Source organism: Hyaena hyaena, unplaced genomic scaffold (genome assembly GCF_003009895.1).
Source record: "Hyaena hyaena isolate Hyena2069 unplaced genomic scaffold, ASM300989v1 scaffold_311, whole genome shotgun sequence".
In the NCBI taxonomy this organism is placed as follows: domain Eukaryota; kingdom Metazoa; phylum Chordata; class Mammalia; order Carnivora; family Hyaenidae; genus Hyaena; species Hyaena hyaena.
The window spans coordinates 1,901,370-1,925,018 of record NW_024080944.1 but is presented as its reverse complement, the minus strand read 5'-3'; the positions used below and the strand labels follow the sequence as shown (position 1 = coordinate 1,925,018).

General features: G+C 35.1%; 1 protein-coding gene and 1 non-coding gene across 4 annotated transcripts in view; both read left to right on the top strand.

Moving 5' to 3' along the window:
• The first annotated feature begins 235 nt into the window (after window positions 1-235).
• TFDP2 (transcription factor Dp-2) overlaps window positions 236-23,649 on the top strand; it is a 115,643-nt gene continuing 92,229 nt past the window's right edge. For all 3 annotated transcript variants that reach the window (XM_039248549.1, XM_039248548.1, XM_039248547.1), the window contains exons 1-2: window positions 236-320; window positions 8,405-8,471. In XM_039248549.1, the coding sequence (XP_039104480.1) occupies window positions 306-320; window positions 8,405-8,471 (82 nt within the window). In that variant the 5' untranslated portion in view covers window positions 236-305. The remainder of the gene's footprint in view (window positions 321-8,404; window positions 8,472-23,649) is intronic.
• Window positions 15,387-15,459, top strand: TRNAN-GUU. Its single transcript has one exon. It is a non-coding gene; the product is annotated as a tRNA-Asn (tRNA).

Sequence of the window (23,649 nt, the reverse complement as noted above, 5' to 3'; positions counted from 1 at the left end):
TGTTAGCTGAGTTGATATGTCAAATTATTTCACTTCTGTAAGCCCCAATTTTTATCTGGAAAATGAGGGTTAAAATGGTAGATGTCTCATAGTGTTATGAAGATTAATTTAAATGATGCGCTTAAAGAACAATGCATGTCACATGGTAAATATATCATAAACGTTGCCTATTATTATTGTTATTATATTACTGTTCCCTCTCTTTTCCCCTTTTAACAGGATGTTCTTTTAAAGAATTATTGAAGACAAAGGTTTTTCTGTTTTTTTAATGGCTCTACAGAATTTTAAATCAAATACAATTTGACATGACGGCAAAAAATGTAAGTATTTGTAAATTTTTAAATGTATTCTTAATGTGAGTTGTACTTTTTCCTATGTACATTTTCTTCACTATTCTAATTAATCAAGTTCATTTTACTGGTATTAATTTATGATTGTTTTTGTTTATACATAGAATGAGATAGTAAACTTTAATGCTGTTTGAATATAGCACTCTACTGGGCATGGTAGCATTTTTACAAATTTCTGCCAAGTTCTGCCTTCTCAACAATTGCAAAATTGCTAGCTGTAGAAAGTTTCCTACCCCTCTGCTTTTTTGGTACTGTAATAAATTTGTTTTTGTGCTTGCTGGAGATTTTTACTTAGAAAATCACTGTTTTCTTTGGCCCAGTTTTTTCTTATGGACATAAGGATGTATGTGTTACTGAGATATTGTTCAAAAGAGGCTTGCTGTCCTCCTTGAGATGATTCCTGAGTGGACATCAGATTCTGGATGTTTTGGAGAATATATTCAGTTTGTCTCCTCTGAGATTTTCTGAATCTACTTCCTTTCAAGTTATTTTCTTATTGTCAGGCTGCATCAATAGATTTGCTTCTAATTATGTGAAGGATCATGCCAGAAAATACATACTACAACATACAGGAAATAACTTATAATTGCTTTGCTGTTCCCAGATTCTAATGTTGGAATCTTTGATGGCATGTAACAGAAGCCATTTTAGGCTACCTTAAAAAGAAAATTTATTATGAAGATACAGGAATGTCTCAAAGAATTTATGAGTATGAATTTAGTGGGCCCTCAGAAAGATCTGAGTACAGGAACTTGGAATCTACCAGGAATTGAAGCGGTGTTTAGTTTCCATTTATTATCTCTGCTTGTGTGTGTGCATCTGCTACATACTCTTCTCTGTCTTTCTGCAAATCATGCTCCTTATTTTTCCAGGCAGCATCTCAATCTATGTGTTACAGAGCCAGCCTGTTCAGAGAAAGAGAGGTGTGAAGGAAAGGAAGGAGGCAGCGTGACAGATCCTGTCTGCCCATGCCAGCTCCAATTCCGAACTACTTGGGGCGGACCTCTGACACTTCTCAAGTGCAATATCTATTAGTGGTTTAGTTAATTGTGACCAGGAGAAGCAAGCATTCTATTGTGTGAAAAGATCTTTTGTAAGCCAGACGTATAGTTCCAAATACTGTCGGTTGTACATCTAAAGAATAACATTTGAAAAAAAAACCTTAATTATTTATCTCTATTTTTCTATTATTAACTTTGTTTTTGACATGCCATAAGTAGCTATAAGTAAATATAGACTTTGCTTCATTATCATTTAATTTCATTAGGATAAATTATCAGGGGTAGTCGGCTTTAATGGAAGTCTGTTGTATATTTGTTAAAGTGCTGTTGGGTGAAAAGAAACAAAGTTTTAGTCTGTGTATTGGAAATTTTCTTAGAGGATATTATCTTGATTTTTTTTTCTCCTTTAGGAAAAAGGGGAGGTAAAAGTTATCCTGAACCACAAGATGGTTAACATTCAAATAGCAAGCATATTTTGGCTTAAAATGTGCCTTGAATCAAATATCATCTTCTTAGTCATATGTACAATTCACTATATTAAAAGTTGTTTCCCTTAAGTAGCATAAAACATTTGAACCAGTGGTAATTATATTCCCATTATTTTGTTTGTATATCTGGAAGAAATCAAACAGTGAGCAATATATTTTCTCCTTCTGCTGTGGCATCCTAGGGGGAGAGGGATAAGTGATTAGCTGATGGTCTTTTGATATCTTTGAGTTAGGGACATGGAGAGGTCAAGCTTCAGATTAGGTTAAGCTGCTGTATGTGGGAAAGAATTGGAATAGACTGTCTAAAAATAACCAATCGAGTTCACTAGCTATTCTGCAATAGATATGAACATTTTTGTGGCTTTAATATGTTTTGTCAGGATGCTTACTGAAAGGATTATACTAGTTCACAGTGCCACAAACAATTCATTGTCCTCCCCCAACCCACCAAATATGTGTACCTGATCCTGTACTAGGCTCCTGCTTTCTTCGGATTTATCGTGTAATGAGAAAAGACAATAAATACATATATAATGTCAGGTAATGATAAATGTCATGAAGAAAAATAAAACAAGGTAAGAAGAAAGAGAGTGATGGTAGCAAGAGGGAGCTCTTTCAACTTAGATGGTCAGAGAGTTCTCTTTAAGGACATGACATTTAGACAGAAATGCTCTTGAGTATCAGTTCAAGAAGAAGAAGCCAATCATATGAATATATGGGAAAAATCATTCCAGGTAGAGGCAGGAAAGTTGTGGTTGTTCAAGGAACAGCAAGATGACCGGTTTTATAAGTGGAACAGACTAATAAGCAAGGGAGAGTAGTAGGAGGTGAAATCAGAAAGGAAGCAGGGGCCAGATCATATGGAGCCTCAAAGACTGGGGCATTGGGTGTGTATTTGAAATATCAGTAAGAAACCATTGGAGATCTGGTGGATAGTTGCATGACCTGACTTACCATTTTAGAAAATTTGTCCTGACTGCTGAGTCAGTAGACTGAAAAGGGGCATAGTAGAAGGCAAGAGACTCGTTTGGCACTTAACTCAGTAGTTCAGACAACAGAGTATGGTGATTTGGGTTGGAGTAGTGATATTGGAGATGAGGAAAAGTGGCTGGATCTAGGATGTATTTGAAAGGACAGCCATCAGGAGTTACGGAGTAATTATGATATGGGGGATATATATTATGATATAGTGAAGAAGTTAAAGAAGATTTCTAAGTATATGGCTTGTGTAACTGGATGAATGGCTGTTCTGTTGAATGAGAAGAGAAACTCGTGGGGAATTATGGGATATTTGTGGTAATGTCATTTTGAACATATTAAAATCATTTTGAACATATTAAAGTTGACAGACTAAAACTGTCCAGGTGGAGATCTTGGTTAGGTAGTTTGATAAATGACTCTCTACCTAAGGGGAGAGCTTTGGGTTGCATATAGAAATTTGGAAGGCATTTCACATTAAATTATTTTAAAGTAGTGTTACTACATGAGATTATATAGAATGTGAATAGATAGAGTATACATGAGGACCCAAGGTCTGAGCACAGCATCTGGGGAGAAGGAGAAACAGCAAAGGAAACTCAAAGAATGACCAGAAAGGAAGGAAATAGTGTTATCCTGATGATCTGGAAGCCAAGTGAAGAAAGTATTTTAAGAAGGAGGGAGTAATCAATTGTCACATGTCACTGAGAAGTAAGTAATTCTTAGACATGGAAGAGATTGCCCAGGTCTTAAAGAGGCATTAGTAAACATGTACTCAAACATTTACATCCTTATTTTCTGTTTCTCATTTTACATTTCTTTTATGAGAGCAGTTTTTTGTGAAGAGTTGTTTTTGCCTTATCCATGCCCTAGTAGATCTCATGATTGCAAATGATAGCAACCCTATTCAAAATAGCAAAAAAATGGAATGTATTGATTTATATAACTGAAAAGTCTGGAGCACTGTGGCTTCAAACATATCTGGTTTCAGGGGATCAAATGATGGTATCAGGGATCTAATCTCCCTTCTTTTATCTTTTGGCTCTATATGGTAGCAGAATATCCTATATTGGCCGTATAATTCTTACCTCAGAAGAAAAGAGGGAACTTTTCTTTTTTAGCATTTATGTTTCAGATTCCATGGAGGAGCCTTGGTTGACTATGCATGGCCCACATGCTTAGACAAGTGGAGAAAGAAGTGGGCCAGGTCTGGGTCATGGGTCCACTTCTGTTCAGATAGCACAATTGAAGCTCAAAGAATAACAGCCATACTGGAACTACATGGATTGTGGGATGGATCATTTTGCAAAAAGGAAGTTCTGTAAAGCTGGCAATATATTCATTGTTAAGCAATAAAACTGTTGTCAGATGGTATCCAGTAGCCACTGATATGCTTCATGACCAGAAATGCAGGTGTGTTCTAACTTAAGCTCCCTCAATATACAATAAGAAATTTGAAAGGTAATTTGATGTGTATTTTGAGCCTCGCCAAATAATCTTTGAAAAAATATGTAAGCTGTGGGCTGCCTGGGTGGCTCAGTTGGTTAAGCGCCCGACTTTGGCTCAGGTCATGATCTCACGGTTCATAGGTTTGAGCCCGTACGTCAAGCTCTGTGTTGACAGCTCATAGCCTGGAATCTGCTTCAGATTCAGTGTCTCCCTCTCTCTCTGCCCCTCCCCACTCACTTTCTGTCTCTCTCTCTCTCAAAAATAAATAAAAAACATTTTTAAAAATGTAAGCCATGATACTCATTACAGAAAAATTAGAAAATACAGATAAGGAAATTAGCCTAGAGATTAGCAGCAGAATTTTGCCTAGGAAGACATCTGTTATACATACAAGTCTGTCTGTGTGTGTGTACAAAATATGTATATATTTTTAATAAAAATGTCATACTGTTTTATAACCTACTATTTAGCTTAATCTCTGTGACGAATGTCTTTTCTTGTCTTAATATCTTTGCAACATCATTTATGTTATCTACTATATGGACATTATACTATCTTAATATTGGCCATTAAGTTATTTTTATTTATATATATATATTTTAAGTTTATGTATATTTTGAGAGAAAGAGTAAGGGAGAGTGGGGGAGGGGCAGAGAGGGGGGACAGAGAAACTGAACCGGGCTCTGCACTGACAGCAAAGAGCTTGATGTGGGCTCGAACTCACAAACTGTGAGATCATGACCTAAGCTGAAATTGGATGTTCAACTGACTGAACCACTGAGGCACCCCAAGTTATTTCCATTTTTTCAACTTTTTTTTTTTTTTTGCTTACTCATTGGGTTGTTTTCATAAGGCAAAGTCTTAATGAAATTATTGGCCCAAAGGGTGTGTGCTTTTGGGGGTGTTTTGTTTCATATTGCTAAATTGCATTTCAGAAAGGTTGCACCAATGTATATATTCATCAGTGATATATGAGAGTGCCATTCCCCTTTCTTTCTTTCTTTTTTTTTTTTATGTTTATTTTTGAGAGAAAGAAAGAAACAGTGTGCGCATATGAGCAGGGAAGGGGACAGAGAGAAGGGAACAGAGGATCTGAAGCAGGCTCTGTGCTGTCGGCAGTGAGCTCCAGGCTCGAACTCATGAACTATGAGATCATGACCTGAGTAGCTCAAATGACTTAGCCACCCCTTTATTTTCTTTTTAATCTTTGTCAGTGTAATCAGCAAAATATGGTATATAATTTATTCACTTCTCTTATTACTAGCTAGGTCAAACTGGTATGCTATATGTTCATTCATTGATTGGTCACTTGCATCTCTTAATTCAGTGTCAAGGTTGAAGAGTTAAAAGTCATTACCATTTGTATAACAATCCATACTCGAGTATTGCTCTCACTGACAATCACATTCACGTAATTATGTAATTTGATCTAAGGAACTCTCTCAGTTTGTCGTGCACATGTGTTTTGTCGGCTCCATTTTGCAGTGACAATTCCAAGATCACCTTGCTTGTAAATGGCAGAACTGAACTTGGAATACAAATCATCTCACTCTGAATCTTGTTTTCTTTCAGTTTTGTCAATCTAAAATGTCAGTGTCTATGAAATTATAATGTTGCTAGTGGGGAATATCATTTGATTCTTAAAAATTAGGCTTGGATATTTTTTATTCTATGGACATTTAGTGACTGTTTACAGTATGTAGCACAGTGTTTGAATAACCCAGTAGAAAACTTTTCTCAGGACCTTATTAGGTAGGAAATTTTACATAAAATGGGTTCACCTTTTTCTTTTGCTCTGTGAACCATTATTATTATATCCTGTTTAAGTAGAAGAAGGAAAAAGGCTATTTTTAAATGTCTTTCCTAGCCAACTTTTTCTATTAATCCTTTTCTTTGAGTCTTTAAACTATAAAGTGTTTATCAAAGCAGAAATTATTGCATTTTTAAAAATTTAATTAAACTAATTTTAGTATTTATTTAAAGTCTAAATACAAACAGTTCTCCATTTACTAGACCAGAATTAGCATACAGTGCTGACTCACAACTGATCTTTGTTTTTTTAGAGTTTATTTGCTGGTTATTAAAATGCAAATGTACTGCTGTTTAAAAAGTTTCCAAATTCATTCACTGCTTCACTCTGCAGAAGTTGGCCATTAAGAGCAGGTGTTTAAGCATAACAGTAACTCAGTAACTGTGAACTCTCTCCACTGTGAATATGTGGTTTCAGTTGAGGTTTTGCCGTTATCTTTGTATAATAACAAAAAGGTATAAACTGGTGCTTTTGAAATAATTGTTAACACATGTGTTAAATGATCACATTGTATTAACCATGGAATATTAAAGGCTGTTTTTGCCTTCTTTGCTTTCTTTTTATATTAGAAAACCAATGAAAGTTTTTCTTTCTCTTTTTATAGCAAAAAAGTTTTTTAAAAAAGGAAGGCATATTAGTGATGCTACAGTAAATAAACCTTTGGCATTTACAAGTGAACACTTAACATTAATAAATATGAACAACTCTGGAGATCCATATGGTGGTAATTTGTTGCAAAGGGTTTACTTCTAATAGCATACTTAAAAGAAGCTTGAGAAGCTCCATTTTAGCTGTCTTCCACTCAGCTGCTGTCATAAAAATTTAGTATTCGATGCTAGAAATAGGTTTGCATCAGAGTTACTTTTCCATGATGTGAATAATATGTAGAAATATTTCTGGTAACATATCTCTTGACAAAAAGAAACAGCTATTAGTAGTGCATTTGAATTATTAAATAATGAAATAATTAGCTCTTACATTATGAAATTGCAGAATATCAAATGAGTTCTCATAAAGAATATATAATGCTAATACAGTGGGTAGTTTAAAAACAACACAAGTGCACAGATATAAAGTTATAAAGCTTTGTGTGCTTTAAAATCTTTTCAGTGTGGTAGTACTTTGAAAGGGTGTTTGAAGTACCAAGTTAGCATTGATACTTGAAAATTACATATCTTCAACGATAGCATAATAATAATAGTAGAACAGTTTATTAGAATCTTGCTTTATGTCAAGTTTTCAAAAAGGAAGAGTTTTTTCCTTCCTGGCTCTATAATAAATTTTTAAAATTTTGTTTGATGATACTACCATATTTAGCTCTGTGTTTCCAGGAAGTCCAGTGGCCATCACATTAAATGAAATAAATTGTCTAAGGGTGAGTTTATAGTCATACTTGCTATAGATAGTCCCTCAGGTATCAAATTAATAGTAAAGAAGGATAACATGGATTGAGCACTTTGTGCCCTACAGTATGCTAGATGCTTTACATGAATTATCTTAATCTTTCTAATAACCTAAACCAATAAGCACTTCTAGCACCCTTCAGATTACAGTTCAGGAGACTGCAGTATAGAGAGCTTGTTGACTTGAACACAACCGCATATCTCGATGAGCCAGAATATGAGCCCAAGCAGTTGTATTTGAGACCAGTAGGCTGCACCTCTGTAGTATTCTTAATGGTGTTTATCTGATTCATTACATATCGTCATGTTGAAAAATGCATAATAGAGGCACCTGGGTGGCTCAGTCGGTTGAGCGTCTGACTTTGGCTCAGGTCATGATCTCACGGTTTGTGGGTTCGAGCCCCGCATCGGGCTCTGTGCTGACAGCTAGCTCAGAGTCTGGAGCCTGTTTTGGATTCTGTGTGTGTCTCTCTCTCTGACCCTCCCCTGTTCATACTCTCTCTCTCTCTCTCAGAAATAAGTAATAATAAAAAAATTAAAAAAAAAAGAAAAACTCATAATAGGCAGTGATTATAAACGATAAAAATTAAGGGCAACTCGCAGGTGGAATTTTGGTAAATCTATTGGCAACATCATGACTGCCACAGCTTGCTTTCAAAAAAAACCATAAGTAAAATCTGTAGTTCTGCTCACAAGTAACATTATTTCATTAATTTTTATCTTAATCTGCATAGTTCCTGTTTTTCCCATTTCAAGCAACATTTTCTTTTAAATTCTACTCCTAGTTTTGATATAATTAATTCATTTTTATGTGGCTGTGTTTATTATTTTACATGGATCTTCAGTGGAAGGTATAAAATAACTTATTAAATGATCACATAATACTTAAGATTCTATTTTTAATTTTTAAAACTATTTTATTCAGGTTGGTTTGACTTCCACAAATGCAGAACTAAGAGGATTTATAGATCAGAATCTCAGTCCAACAAAAGGTAAGGACAGTTGAATAGAAATTTTTTGCATTGAGCCAGTTTTACTGCATTTGTTGTATAAAATATGCAGCTATGTTGTGTTACTTTATGTATAATGATAGTTATATAATATTACTGTGTTGTGTTATCATATACCAAATAACTTATATTATATGAAAGTCAGTTCTGAGAGGTGGGAAGAGAGTGAGGTTGAGAGTGTGTGTGATATTTGTGTTACTTTTCTCCATCTATCTTTCATCAGTATCTTTTAGTATGTAGAGATATTTGGTATGTAGAGATAAATACTGAAATATTTATGGTTGAAATGATATGATGTTTGAGATTGCTTCAAAATAATCCACTAGGGGAACAAGAGTAAAGTGGATGGAATTATAGATAAACTGTCTATGAGTTGATTAAACTTTTTAACCTGGGTGGATAGCTGTATGGGGTTTCATTATTCCTTTTTCTCTTCCTTTGTATATGTTTGAATTTTTTTGTTTTTAAAGGTAGGAACAAAATAGATGTCATTATAATACACATAGCTATTAGAGAAACATCAGCTTCCTCAAAGGGTTTATGTCCAAGGTAGGCTATATGCTCTGGAGAGAAGGCTAGAGAAGTCTATATTTTCAGTATTAAAAAATCTAACTTAATAGTAAAAATGTCTGTGAAAATTTAATTGTGTTATGAAACAGTGAAAGAGATACCATAAACTTCTCATTTCCCCCCCAATGTTTTCATTGTAGTAAAATACACAGAACATAAAATTTACAACTTTAACCATTTTTAAGTGTACAGCTCTGTGGTATTAACTACATTCATGTTGTGTAGTCATCCCCACCATCCATATCCATAACTCCTTTCACCTTGCAAAACTCAAATTCTATACTCATTAAACAATAACTCCCCACTCTCCCTTCCCCGTTGTATCTGGGAACCACTATTATTTATGTCTCTATGACTTTGACTACTCCAGGAACTGCATGGAAGTGGAATCCTAATAGTAATTGTCTTTTTGTGACTGGCTTATTTCATTTAACATAATGTCCTCAAGTTTCATCTATATTTTAGTATGTGTCAAAATTTCCTTCCTTTTTAAGGCTAAATTCTATTCCATTGTGTATTTATACCACCTGGGTTGCTTCCTTATTTTAGCTGTTGTGAATAATGCTTCTATGAGTACAAATATCTCTGGGACTCTTTTTTCAATTCTTTTGGGTATATACCTAGAAGTGGAATTTTTGGGTCATATGGTAATTCTATTTTTAATTTTTTGGAGGAATTACCATTCTGATTTCTTCAGTAGCTGTACCATTTTACATACCTGCCAACAGTGCACAAGGGTTCTAATTTCTCCACATCCTTGTCAACACCTATTGTTTTTTGTTTTATTATAGCCATCCTGGTAGATGTGAAGTGATATCTCACTGTAAGTTTGATTTGCATTTCCTTAATGACTAGTCATGTTGAGATCATCTTTTTATGTGCTTCTTGGCCATTTATATATCTTCTTTGAAAGCTCTACTCAAGTTTTGGAGTTGTGTTTTAGGAATTCTTTATGTATGCTGATATCAATCCCTTATGAGATAAATAATTTCCAGATATTTTCTTCTGCTCAGTAGGTTGTCTTTTTGCTTTCTTGATTGTCTCTTTGGATATGCAAAAGTTCTTTTTTTAACTGAGGTCCAATTCATCTTTTTTCTTTTGTTGTCCGTGCTTTTTGTGTCACATCCATCACATGGTTGCCACATCCACTGTCATGAAGATTTTCCTTAATGCTTTCTTCTATGAGTTTTATAATTTTAGTTCTTTAGTTTAGGTCTTTGATCTATTTTGAGCTAATTTTTATATATAAGGGAAGAGTCACATTAGCATATGAATAACCAGTTTCTCCATTACTGTTTATAATGGAGGTCACGGTCACCCTTGTCAAAAATCAATTGGCCATGTATGTGAAGGTTAATTCCTGGGCTTTTTATTCTGTTTCCTTGGTCTGTATGTCGGTTCATATGTCAGTACCATAATGGTTTTTAAAAAGTTAATTAATTTTTGATGGAGAAAGAGAGACAGCAGGGAGGAGTGGCAGAGAGAGAGAAAACAGAATCCCAAGCAGGCTCCATGCTGTAAACACAGAGCCTGATATGGGGCTCGAACTAATCATGACCTGAGCCGAAACCAACAGTCAGATGTTTAACTGACTGAGCCACCCAGGCGCCCCCAGTACCATGATGTTTTAATTATTGTAGTTTTGTAATAAGTGTCAAAGTTGAGAAGTGTGAACCCTTTAACTTTATTCTTCTTTTTCAGCATTATTTTGCTATTTAGGATTCCTTGTAATACCATATGATCTTGAGGATCTGCTTTTCCATTTCTGTAAAAAAAACTTGCTTTGGCTTTAATGACACCTTTATCCATTTTGAATTTATTTTTGTGTATGGTGTGAGAAAATGATCTAGTTTCGTTCTTCTGCATGTTGCTGTCCAGTTCTCCCAACACCGTCTGTTAAAGAGGCTGTCTTTTTTCCATTGGATACTTTTTCCTGCTTTGTCAAAGATTAGTTGGCTGTATACTTTTGGGTCCACTTCTGAGTTCTCAATTCTATTCCATTGGTCTATGTGTCTGGTTTTGTGCCAAAACCATACTGTCTTGATGATGACAGCTTTGTAGTAGAGGCTAATGTCTGGGATGGTGATACCTCCCGTTTTGGTTTTCTTCTTCAATATTACTTTGGCTATTCGGGGTCTTTTGTGGTTCCATACAAATTTTAGGATAGTTTGTTCTAGTTTTGAGAAGTATGCTGGTGTAATTTTGATTGGGATTGCATTGAATGTGTAGATTGCTTTGGGTAGTAATGACATCTTAACTATATTTATTCTTCCTATCCATGAGCATGGAATGTTTTTCCATTTCTTTGTGTCTTCAATTTCCTTCATAAGTTTTCTATAGTTTTCATCATACAGATCTCTTGTATCCTTCGTTAGGTTTATTCCTAGGTATTTTATGTTTTTTTGTGCAATTGTAAATGGGATAAGTTTCTTGATTTCTCTTTCTGTTGCTTCATTGTTGGTGTATAAAAATGCAACCGATTTCTGTACGTTGATTTTGTACCCTGCAACTTGGCTGAATTCTTGGATCAGGTCTAGTAGGCTTCTGGTGGAGTCTCTTGGGTTTTCTATGTAGAGTATCATGTCGTCTGCGAAAAGTGAAAGTTTGACTTCTTCTTTGCCAATTCTGATGCCTTTGATTTCCTTTTGTTGTCTGACGGCTGATGCTAGGACTTCCAGCACTATGTTAAACAATAGCGGTGAGAGTGGACATCCTTGTTGTGTTCCTGATTTCAGGGGAAAAGCTCTTAGTTTTCCCCCAGTGAGGATGATGTTAGCTGAGGGCTTCTCATAGATGGCTTTTATGATGTTTAAGTAAGTTCCTTCTATCCCGACTTTCTCTAGGGTCTTTATTAAGAAGGGATGCTATATTTTGTCAAATGCTTTTTCTGCATCTATCAATAGGATCAATATGGTTTTTATCTTTTCTTTTGTTGATGTGGTATATCACATTGATTGATTTGCGGATATTGAACCAGCCCTGTAACCCAGGAATGAATCCCACTTGGTCATGGTGGATAATTCTTTTTGTGTGCTGTTGGATTCGATTTGCAAGTATCTTGTTGAGGATTTTTGCATCCGTATTGATCAAGGATATTGGCCTGTAGTTCTCTTTTTTTTGCTGGATCTCTGTCTGGTTTGGGAATCAGAGTGATGCTGGCTTCATAAAATGAGTCCGGAAGTTTTCCGTCGATTTCTATTTTTTGAAATAGCTTGAGAAGAATTGGTATTATTTCTGTTTTAAACTTCTGGTAGAATCCCCCAGGGATGGCTTTAATGTCACCTTAACATTGTGAAGTCCTCCTATTCATGAACATATTTCATATATTTAGGGCTTATTTCATTATATCATTTCTTTTTGAAGTATAAAAATGTTCTGGAAATTGATAGTGGTGATAATTATACAACTTTGTGAACATACTGGAAACCACTGAATTAAATTATATAAGTTAAAAGGTAAATTTTTGGTATGTGAATTATACCTTTATTTAAAAAAAAAAAACACCAACCACTTTCTTTAACTTGATGTTTATTTCCAGCTCTGATTTGTTCTTCCCCTCATTGTCAAACTTCTGGAAGAAGCTATACACTTATAATCCCATTCTTAGCTTTAATTTACTCTTCTGCCCAATGTAATCTGGCTTTGACTCCAGTAATCCCCTGAAACTGCTCTTGGTCTTTTGTCTTTTTCCTTTTTCGTTTATCAGCATTTCACACAGTTAATTTCCCCCCTTGTTTTTTAAATAACATTTTAATTTTAGAATAGTTTTAGATTTGCAACGAAATTACAGAGATAGTACAAGAGAGTTCTCATAAGCCCCTTAGTTTCCCCTACTGTTAATATAATACATTGGTCTAGTACAGTTTTTTCAATTATTGGGTCAAAGTCAACATATGTTAATTAACATAAATCCAACTTCTTCAGATTTCCTTAGTTTTTAGCTAATGTTCTCTTTCTGCTCCAGGAGAGCATCCAGGAAACCACATTACATTACCATCATCCTTAGCCTCCTTCTGGCTGTGACAGTATCTCAGACTTTACATGTTTTTAATTGACAGTTTTGAGGAGTATTCAGGTAGTTTGTAGAATGTCCCTAAATTGGGATTTTTCTTTCTTTGTTAAAAATTTTTTTAATGTTTATTTGTTTTTGAGAGAGAGAGATAGAGTGTGAATCGGGGAGGAGCAGAGAGAGAGGGAGACACAGAATCCGGAGCAGGCTCCAGGCTCTGAGCTGTCAGCATAGAGCCCGAAGCAAGGCTCGAACTCATGAGCTGTGAGATCATGACCTGAGCCGAAGTCAGGCACTTAACTGACTGAGCCACTCAGGTGCCCCGCAATTGGGATTTTTCTGATGTTTCTCATGATTAGATTGGAGTTATGAGAAAAACCACAGAGATAAAGTACCATTTTCATCACAGCATATCAAAGGTCCATACTATCAACATGACTTATCATTGTTGATGTGAACTTTGATCACTTGGCTGAGGTAATGTTTGTCCTATCTGCACTATAAAGTGACTTTTTAACCTCTCCCCCTTTCCATACTGTAGTCTTTGAAGGAAGTCATTATGTGTAGCCCATATTTGAGAAGTAGAGAGGTTGCTCTACCTCTGGAAGGGGGAGTATCTACATAATTTATTTGGAATTCTTTTGCACCCTAGATTTGTTTCTTCTCTATCTCTTTACTTATTTAAGTATATTAGTCCATATTAGTATGGACTGTTGATATTTAGTTTATACTCTGGGTTCAGAGTTCAATACTTACTTAATTTTCTGCTTGAGTTGTTACAGCTGTGGCCACTGGGAGCTTTCAGTTGGTTTTCTGGGTCCCTTTGACATTATGTCCCTTGTTGTGGGTTTGTTTTTGTGGGTTGTTTTTTGTTGTTTTGCTTTGAGCACTATTTGTGTAGCACTACAAGATGCTCTAGGCTCATTTTACATTATTTTCTGCCTACTTCTCAGATGATTCCTTTTAAAGGAGAATGTTATTAGAAACCAAGATCTCAGTGCTGGGTGAACTCGTTGCTACTGGGACGGTATCTTTATTTTTTAATCACTACTTTTTGTGTGTCTGTGATACCACACTTTTTAAGACTTTCATAGAAAGCAGTACACTGTAGCAGTTAAGAACAAGGGCTCTGGAGGACTCAGTGTGACCTGACCTTTGTTGTACTTCTTACACCCAACCAAAGTGTGTAAACCTGAGCAAGTTGATCTCCTTAAACCAAAGTATCCATATCTATAATGAAGCAGGTAGTAATAAGTTGCTTGTAGAGTATCTGAGGATTAAATGAGGTAGTGCACATAAATCACTCTATACAACACCTAGCACATAGTAAGCATTCATTAAGTGCTTGCTCCTTTTCCTCATGTTAATATTTTCATCTTCCTTTTAGGCTGCTCTCTTTCAGTCTACTTTCCTAGCTCTTTCTTGGTCTCCTAAATGTTAATGTTCCAGGGGTGCCTGTGTGGCTCAGTCGGTTAACTGTCTCCACTCAGGTCATGATCTCATGGTTCATGGGTTCAAGCCCTGTGTCAGGCTCTGTGCTGACAGTTCAAAGTCTGGAGCCTGCTTCAGATTCTGTGTGTCTCTCTGTCTCTGCCCCTCCCCTACTTGTGCTCTGTTAATCTCTCTTAAAAATAAATAAAAACACTTAGATTGTTTTTTAAATGTAAGTTTTCCATGGGGTTTTGTCTTAGCTTTTTTTTCTCATTTTGTACATTCTCCACAGGCAATTTCATCTATTCTCATTTCTCTAGTTATTATTTACTTTGTATATGGACTATTGGCAAATCTCTATCTCTGACCGAAATTTTATCTTGAGTTTTTGTATAGCCAGTTGCTTAATGGATACCTTCATTGAGTAACTTAAAGCATCTCACACTCGAACTCAAGAGCTCAGATGCTTATTTCACCCTCAAAACCTGCTCTCCCCTATTCCTTATCTTACTGAATAGTAGTACCATCCACCCTTTCCCCAAACCAGAAATTGAGGTCTCATATTTTATTCATTTTCTTTCTGCTTCCAGTCAAATCATTTATGATTTGTTCATTCTGTGTTCTCAGTCTTTCAGCCTACCCCAACCGTTTTCTCTATCTCTGTTGCTACTATCTTAGTTCAGACTATGATAAACCATTTCCTGGATTACTACCACTTTTGTACTTACATCCAGATTTCTTTCTTTCTGTTTCATTTACTGTAGTATAGCTCTCAAACACAAACCTCAACAGTCTTTCTATGTTAAAAAAAAAAGAAAACCTAGTTTACTAGTTCCTTATTGCCCTCAAGATAAAGTCTAAACTCTGATTTGAAAGATCCTTGGGGCGCCTGGCTGGCTCAGTTGGTAGAGCATGTGACTGTTGATCTCAGGGTTGTGAGTTTGAGCCCCATGTTGGGTGTAGAGATTACTTAAAAATAAAAATCTTAAAAAAATAAAATCAAATAAAAAATCTTTCATCTTAGAGTTCTTGCTTTTATCTTTAGCTGTATCTTAGCTACCTCTTCTTCTGCCACTTTGAACTACATTCTCTCTTTCTTTCATTTCTGTCTCTGTTTCTTTCCTTCTGGACACACCTCTCTGTGCCTGGCACTCCATGATCCCTGACATGGTCCTCCACTCCACTCCACTCCTGACACTTAGTACACCTGGCTAATATCTGTTCATTACTCACATCTGAGTTTAGCTCTTATTCCCAGTTGGCTTATAAGCCTCTAATACTCTCTCCTTATCCCTACTGTAGTGTTTATCACACTGTACTTTACTGACTAGTTTACTTATTTGTCCTTCTCCCCCAATTCTGTAAAGTCAAAGACTTTGTCTTAATTCATCATTGTATCTCTAGGACAAGTATTTCAAAGCATCTATCCCCATAGTATCTGTCTCAAACTAGGAACATTATTGAAAGAAAGAATGTATGTCCTTACCTTCTGTCTATAATTTCTTTGGCCACTGGGCAAATTCCTATTTACTCTTTTGAATCTAGCTGACCACGAATTCCTTTGTGGCTCCTTGTTACTACAGGTCTTTTGTGTTAACCTTTGGACCCTGTACATACTTTATTATTGTCCTTATTACATTATATTGTATTTCTTTATAGATTGTCCTTTTCTTTTGCTAAACTCTGAGCTTCTTGAGTGCAGGGTCCTTTTTCCTATTTTTGTCCTCAGAATCTAGCTTGGTGTCTAGCATAATTATATTCAGTAAATACTGAATTGCAAGAGTTTGTTTTACCATAATGTTCTCCGACTTTTAATCATAATGTTTTATTTGTCTAACCTTTGAGAAGTATATGTAGAAGGAACTTATCTTAAAACTTTGAACAGAGTGTTAAGGAATTTAGAGTGAGGAGGGTTTCTGAGCTTTTTGTCTTAAGATACATCATCTAAGAATTGGAGGTATAAAAGTTACATAGTTAATTAAAATAAGAACAAGCCTGAAGATAATTATATTTAGTCATAACCGGGGGAGTTGTAGAGGATTTAAAAGCGATTGAGTATTTGTATATTCTTGTTATAAATCATGTAATTGTGCATTATTGAGAAAAATGAGAGGTAAAAATACTGTGACATACTTCATTTTGTATGGTGTTCAAAGTCCATCAGTATCTTTGGTGAAGATCAAGGATCCCTCAGTTACCTGGGAGGCACATGCTGTTGGGTGGTCTGTACGTTTGGATATTTCTGGCATGTGGAAAGAGGCCATACTTGCCTGCAAGCTATATACCGTTCTCTGGGAAGCTGCCTGATCAGCAGCTGCTAGGAGGGTTGCACTTGTGGGATGAATTGCTCATGTCTTTGCAGGCAAGTGAGGTCTGCCATATATCCTCCACTTGTTCCTTTATAAGCTCAGCAGAGCAATTCCACTTTGCCAGCTCCTTCATTGCTTGCACATCAAATTTAAAGTATGCAGATCTTATACTGACTGCCAATTCTCCACTGGCTAAGAGATTGCAATAGCCTCTGGCTATTAAAAGTACAACCTATTAAAATGAATTCAGCAACTCAAAAGAGGGAATCACTGAATAATCAAAGAGATTACTCCTGTGGAAGCAGAGCTAATGGAAAAGATGAGAGAAAGCTGTGATAGAAAAGGGAATGAAAACTCTCAAGAGGATACAGTTGCAACATAGAAAAAGTTATTTTGGAACTAAAAATATATTCAGAATTCTTAAATCTAAGAAAGATTGAAAATAAGAAATGGCCAAAGATGCTCAAGGTATTAAAGGGAAAGAAGGAATATTATATAGTGATACAAGGGAAAGATCAAACCAGCAATTCAATTTTTAGAAAATGGGCAAAACTTATGAATAAGGGGTGCCTGGGTGGCTCAGTTGGTTAAGCATCCAACTTCAGCTCAGGTCATCATCTTGTGGTCTGTGGTCAGTGGGTTTGAGCCCCGTGTCACGCTCTGTGCTGACAGCTCAGAGCCTGAAGCCTGCTTCAGATTCTGTGTCTCCCTCTCCCTGCCTCTCCCTTTCTCACACTCTGTCTCTCTCTCAAAATAATAAATAAACATTAAAAAGAAAGTTATGAATAAAGTTACAGAAAAAGAAAACTAATGGTTCTTATACAGATGAAATGGTACTGTACCTTATTCATAAAACACTTGTAATTTGAAAGTACAGTGAGTACCACTTTCGACTCCGTAAGATTGGCAAGTATTAAAAAGTTTGATAAAACACTGTTGTCAAGAATATAGGTTAACATATGCTCTCTTATACTGCTGGTAGAAGCATAAATTAGTACAGCCTTTAGGGGAAGCAGTTTCACAGTACTGTAATTGATTTATCATTCACATTTCCTATAACCCAGCAATCCCAGTTTTAAGAATTGATTCTACTGATGTGCTGGTAAATATGGAAAGTGACTTAATCTTTGGAGTATTATATGTAGTAGCAAAATATTGGAAACTCTAAGTTCATTGGTTAAATAGTGTTCAATATGTACAAAGAAATACTCTGCAGATATAAAATTGGGAATGGGAAAAATATATACAAATATGGAATGGGGGCACCTGGTGGCTGAGTCACTTTAAGCATCCTACTCAATGTCAGCTCAGGTCTTGATCTCATGGTTGTGAGTTCAAGCCCCACATTGGGCTCCACGCTGGGTGTGAGGCCTACTTAAAAAAGGGTTTTTTTAATATGGAATGATCTACAAAGACACATTATTAAGTGCAGAACAATATACTGTATATATAACCATTTGTTTAAGAAGAAGTGAAATACAAGCACATAATGTTTCTTGTGAGAATATACAAAGACTTGACATTCACTATCTGGTAGTAGAGAAACAGTGTCTTTCACAAAGAAGTTTTTAATTTTAATAAGTCCAACTTAGCAGTTTTTTCTTTCACGGATCATGCTTTTTGGTTGTATGTAAAAAATCATTACCACAGGCACCTGGGTTTCTTATTCAGTAGAGTGTGTGACTCTTGCTATTTTGGTCATGGTTTCAAGCCCCACATTGGGTGTAGAGGCTTCTTTAAAAAAAAAGTCATTAATAAATTCGAGGGCATTACATATTCTCCTGTTTTTCATCTAGGAATTTTGCTGTTTACATTTAGGTCAGTGATCCATTCTGAGTTTATTTTGTTAGAGGTGTAATTTTGTATCTAATTTTTTTCTTTTGCATGTAGATGTATAGTTGTTCCAGCCTCATTTGTTGAAAAGATTACCTTTTCTCCACTGAATTGCCTTTGACCTTTGTCAGAGATGAGTTGAATATATTTATGTTGTTCTATTTCTAGGCCCTCTTTTCTATTCTGTTGATCTATTTTCCTGTTCTTTTGCTGATATCGAATTGTCTTCATTACTGTGGATTTATAATAGTCTTAAAGTTGAGTAGTGGCAATGTCAGCTAGTCTTTTGCCTTTTCATGTAAAGTTTAGAATTAGTTGGTTGATATCTACAAAATCACTTACTGGGATTTTTACTGAGTTTGTATTGAATCTGGACACCAAATTGGGAATAACTGACATCTTAACAATATTGATTCTTCCTATCCATGATGGAATATCTCTCCCTTTTGGGGGTGTTGAATTGTATAAGTTCTTTATATATTTTAGATACTAACCTGTTACCAGGTATGTCACTTGAAAATACCTTCTCTCATTCCATAGTTTGCCTTTTGTTGATTGTTTCCTTTGCTGTGTAGAAGCTTTTTATTTTGATGAAGTCCTAGTAGTTTATTTTATTTATTGTTATTGCTTCCCTTGCCTCACGAGACATATCTAGAAAGAAGTAGATACAGCCAGTGTCAAAGAAGTTACTGTCTGCTGAGAAGGACAGATACCATATGTTTGCACGTTTGGGAGGATGAGGAGGAGTTTAACGGAGAACCATGGGGAAGAAGGAGAAAAATAGTAGGGGAGAGGGAGGAAGGCAAACCATGAGAGACTCTTGAATGCTGAGAACAAACTGAGGGCTGATGGGGGTTGGGAAGCGGGGAAGGGGGGTGATGGACATGGAGGAGGGCACTTGTGGGGATGAGCACTGGGTATTATATGGAAACCAACTTGACAATAAACTATTTATAAAAAAAAAACTATTAAAAAAAAGTTACTGCCTGTCCTCTCTTCTAGGATGCTTATGGTTTCAGGTCTCCCATTTAGGTTTTTAATCCATTTTGAGTTTATTTTTGTGTATGGTGTAAGAAAGTGATCCAGTTTCATTATTTTGCATATTGTTGTCCAGTTTTCCCAACACCATTGGTTGAAGAGACATTCTTTTTCCCATTGGATATTCTTTCCTGCTTTGCCAGAGATTAATTCACCATATAGTTGTGGGTTCATTTCTGGGTTTTCTGTTCTGTTCCATTGATCTGTGTGTCTGTTTTTGTGCCAGTATCATACTGTTTTTTTGTTTGTTTGTTTGTTTGTTTTGTGGTTGTTAACATTTATTTTTTTATTTTATTTTTACAAATAGTTTATTGTCAAATTAGTTTCTACATAACACTCAGTGCTCATCCCCAAAGTGCCCTCCTCCATGCCCATCCCCCCCTCCCCCCCACATCCATCAGTCCTCAGTTTTTGTCAGCATTCAAGAGTCTCTCATGGTTTGCCTCTCTCCCTTTCCCCCACCATTTCCGCCCTTCTTCTCCCCCTTGTTCCTCCGTCAAGTTCCTCCTAATCCTCCTATACGTGCAAACATAAGTATCATACTGTTTTGATTACCATAGCTTTGTAATATAACTTGAAGTCTGGATAAATTCCTTAGAATCTTCTGCATATACTGTCATGTCATTTGTGACAATTAAAGACAATTTTACTTTTCTTTTCCAATTTGTATTTCTTTTTCTTCTTGATATCACTGGTTAGGATTTCCAATTCAAAGTTGAATAGAAATAGTGAGAGCAGAAATCCTTGCTGTGTTCCTGATCTTAGGAGGAAAGTAAGCATCAAGTATGATAGCTGTAGAGCTTTCCCATAGCCTCCTTCCATCTGGTTAAGTTTCCTTTCTTAGTTTTCTGAGTGTTTTGATCATGAATGGTTGTTGGATTTTGTCCAATGTTTTTTCTGTACTTTATTATATGGTGAGGTATCTGTAGCCAATGAATATGGTGGATTACATTGATTGATGTTTACATGTAACAAAAACTTTGAATTCCCTGAACAAATACCACTTAGTTATGAGAGAATCTTTTAAATTCTTCATTTGGAGAGTATTATTGCTTAGAACCTGTTCTGTACCATTTTTAATCCTTTCCAATCAAGAGATGATTCTGGGATCCCTGAGTAGCAGCAGGGAACCAGCTAAGGTTAGAGTATATACATTTGTAGTGAAACTAATTGTTTCAGGTTTTGTAACATTTTTTGAACAGATCTTCATAGCCTGGAAACAAGAATAAAGGAATTTGTGGGCAAAGCAGTAGGAACAGAAGGAATTCACAGTTTTACAAAAAGTGTTGCTGGAATGGCTCCCTATAGGGACCTTAATAGTGCATTTCTGCCAAGAAGGGAATGTGAGCCCTTTATTTCTTGATAAGAAAAATTTTTTAAAGTAGTTGGAAAGATGGAAAAGGTAGGGAATTGGTGTTAAAGATTATTTCACTGTTCAAAATCTTAGAAGTAAATTAGCTTGTATATTTTAGATATGTATGTTTAACATTTGCCCATAGGCTCTTTCTTGGATTTTACTTCATGATTTTTGTCCTAAAATATCTAGTAAACTTTTATTTTATATTACTCTAAACTGTAGGTATAAGCAACATTTGGTTGCTATTTCTATAAAAAGTCTTTGGCAGGGTTCTAAATCTAAGGTCATGTTAGGGTGAGTTTGGCCTCTCTTACTGTGCAAGACTTAGTAAGAGATTGTATTTTAATAAACACAGTGAATGGTTCTGGCTTTGCCTTTTAATCTGGGTTTGGTTTCAGGATATTTAAAAATATCTTAATGATCTGAAAATAGACAACTATTCCATTCTGCAAATAGTTTTATTGACCTGCTCATTTCAGTAGCTTGCTTTTCCTGAAGGACCTATATCATGTGATCTTTTTTCTCGTATTCTTCCTGTGTTTGTCTATAAGATAAGCTTTATTTAAATACTAGTGTTAGGTTGCTATATTAAGTAATTAAATAAGAATTACCTTTTGGAAATAAAAGAGTTCCTGATTTAAAAAAAAAAAATTAAAGTGTTGTAAAATAGGCTGTGGTTACCACATCTTTTATCTTCCTGTTAACTGCTTTCACAATGTATATTGTGGTCAGGTAGAATTACGTAACTTTGCTTTGTGTTTTGATTGCATGTTGTAGATTTATAAGTAGGTTTGATAATGGAGTATGTTATACCTGAGTCACAATCAAATGAATAAAAATAAATTTTTATTCTCTATGCTGGTAATTCATATAAATTGCTTTATTATAAACAGTATGACATGATGATATCTATTTTTTTATAGTTCTTGAAATAGTTGTTTCTTATGAAAGAGTGATAAACTGATATTCTTCTTTTGGGAGGAAATGGCTTGTTTCAGTATGATTTTAATACTCACTTTCAGTGAATTACCTTAATACTCAGTTGGTAGAGTAGAGTAGTATTGAAAGTAAAAGGTCTTTCTTTATGTGATTTATTATTTACTTGTATTTTTAAAATGGAATTGATCTGATTATTCTGTTTCCTATTCCCACATGGCCCATTGTATTCTCCTGGAAGAAACCTTTTCACACCTTTAACTTGAGCTAGACATCTTGCTTACTATTGGTAACCAGCTATACTGGTTAGTTTCAAATCCACAACACTAAGGGAAGAAGATAATTTTGATTGCCATTTGGAATTTAGTTCTGAAACTCACACCTTAAATGTTTTCATTTTTTGAATTTGTCTTGTTTGTAAGTAACATAAATGTTCATGAGTTGCCAAATCCAAAGTTTGCCTTTGGATCCAGAAACATACTTTAAGGGTATTGGTATTAAACAAATTTGTTGCCAACACAGTGTTTTAAAAATTGCATCTAGCAATTTACCTCATCTGACATGTAGTTTACCTAAGGATCTGACGTTTAACCTGGTTTCTCCTCCTCCTCTTCTTTATAAATTACATAGTAAATAAAAATGTTCATCTTTTAAAGTTGTATCTGTCTTGGCTTTTAATAGCATAGATTTATTCTTCTCTGTTTTTGTGTTTTACATATGGAATCATGTGGTATTTATTTTTTGTGACTAGCTTCTCTTGCTCAACATTATGTTTGTGAGATTCATCCATTTTGTATGTAGTTGTAGTTAATGCTTTCTCATTGCTATATAATATTCCATTGTTGAATAAACCATAATTTATATATTCATTCTAATGTTATTAGGCATTCAGGTAGTTTTCAGTTTTGGGATATTATAGTTAATGATCTTATGAACATTCTAATCCCTATCATTGGTGAACATGTGCATGAATTTCTCTAGGGCATATACCTAGGATTGGTTAGGATATATATCTTCAGCTTTAGTAGATATTTCCAGATGACTTTTTCCAAAGTGATACTACCAATTTACACTGTTAGGTAGCAATATATGAAGATTCCCAATTGCTGATAGTTTTGCTAATACTTAGTATTTTTCATCTTTTTCCTTATACTAATTCTGGTGGGTGTGTAGTGGTAGTGCACTATAGTTTTAATTTCCATTTCCCTGATGATTAATGAGGTGAAAAATCTTTTCCATGGTTTGGCTATAAATTATGATAAAATGTTGTAGTGTACAGTTCTGTATTAGACATATTTCGTTTCACTCCAGGGAGCTGAATTTCAAGAATTATATTAGAAGTGTTATGTGCATTTAAAGGATACTATATGAGTCAAGGCCATGGATGTGGATTTTTTAAATGGAATACACCTAATACTGGAAATAAGACTGAAGTATTAGTGTAATGTCCTTAATATAACATCTAGTGAAATTTGGCCTGACTTTGTCAAGTGTATTTTTATAATTGAATTTTATTTCACTGTGACTTCATTTATAAAATTGAAGATATGTTCTGATATGAAAATCTTTCAGGAGAATGAGTTTAAGTTTTTTGGCAAAAACAAGTAAGTAGATGGATAGACTTTGTTGGCTGTTGTAATCAGGAACATTGCTAGACTCAAATAAAATATTTATAAA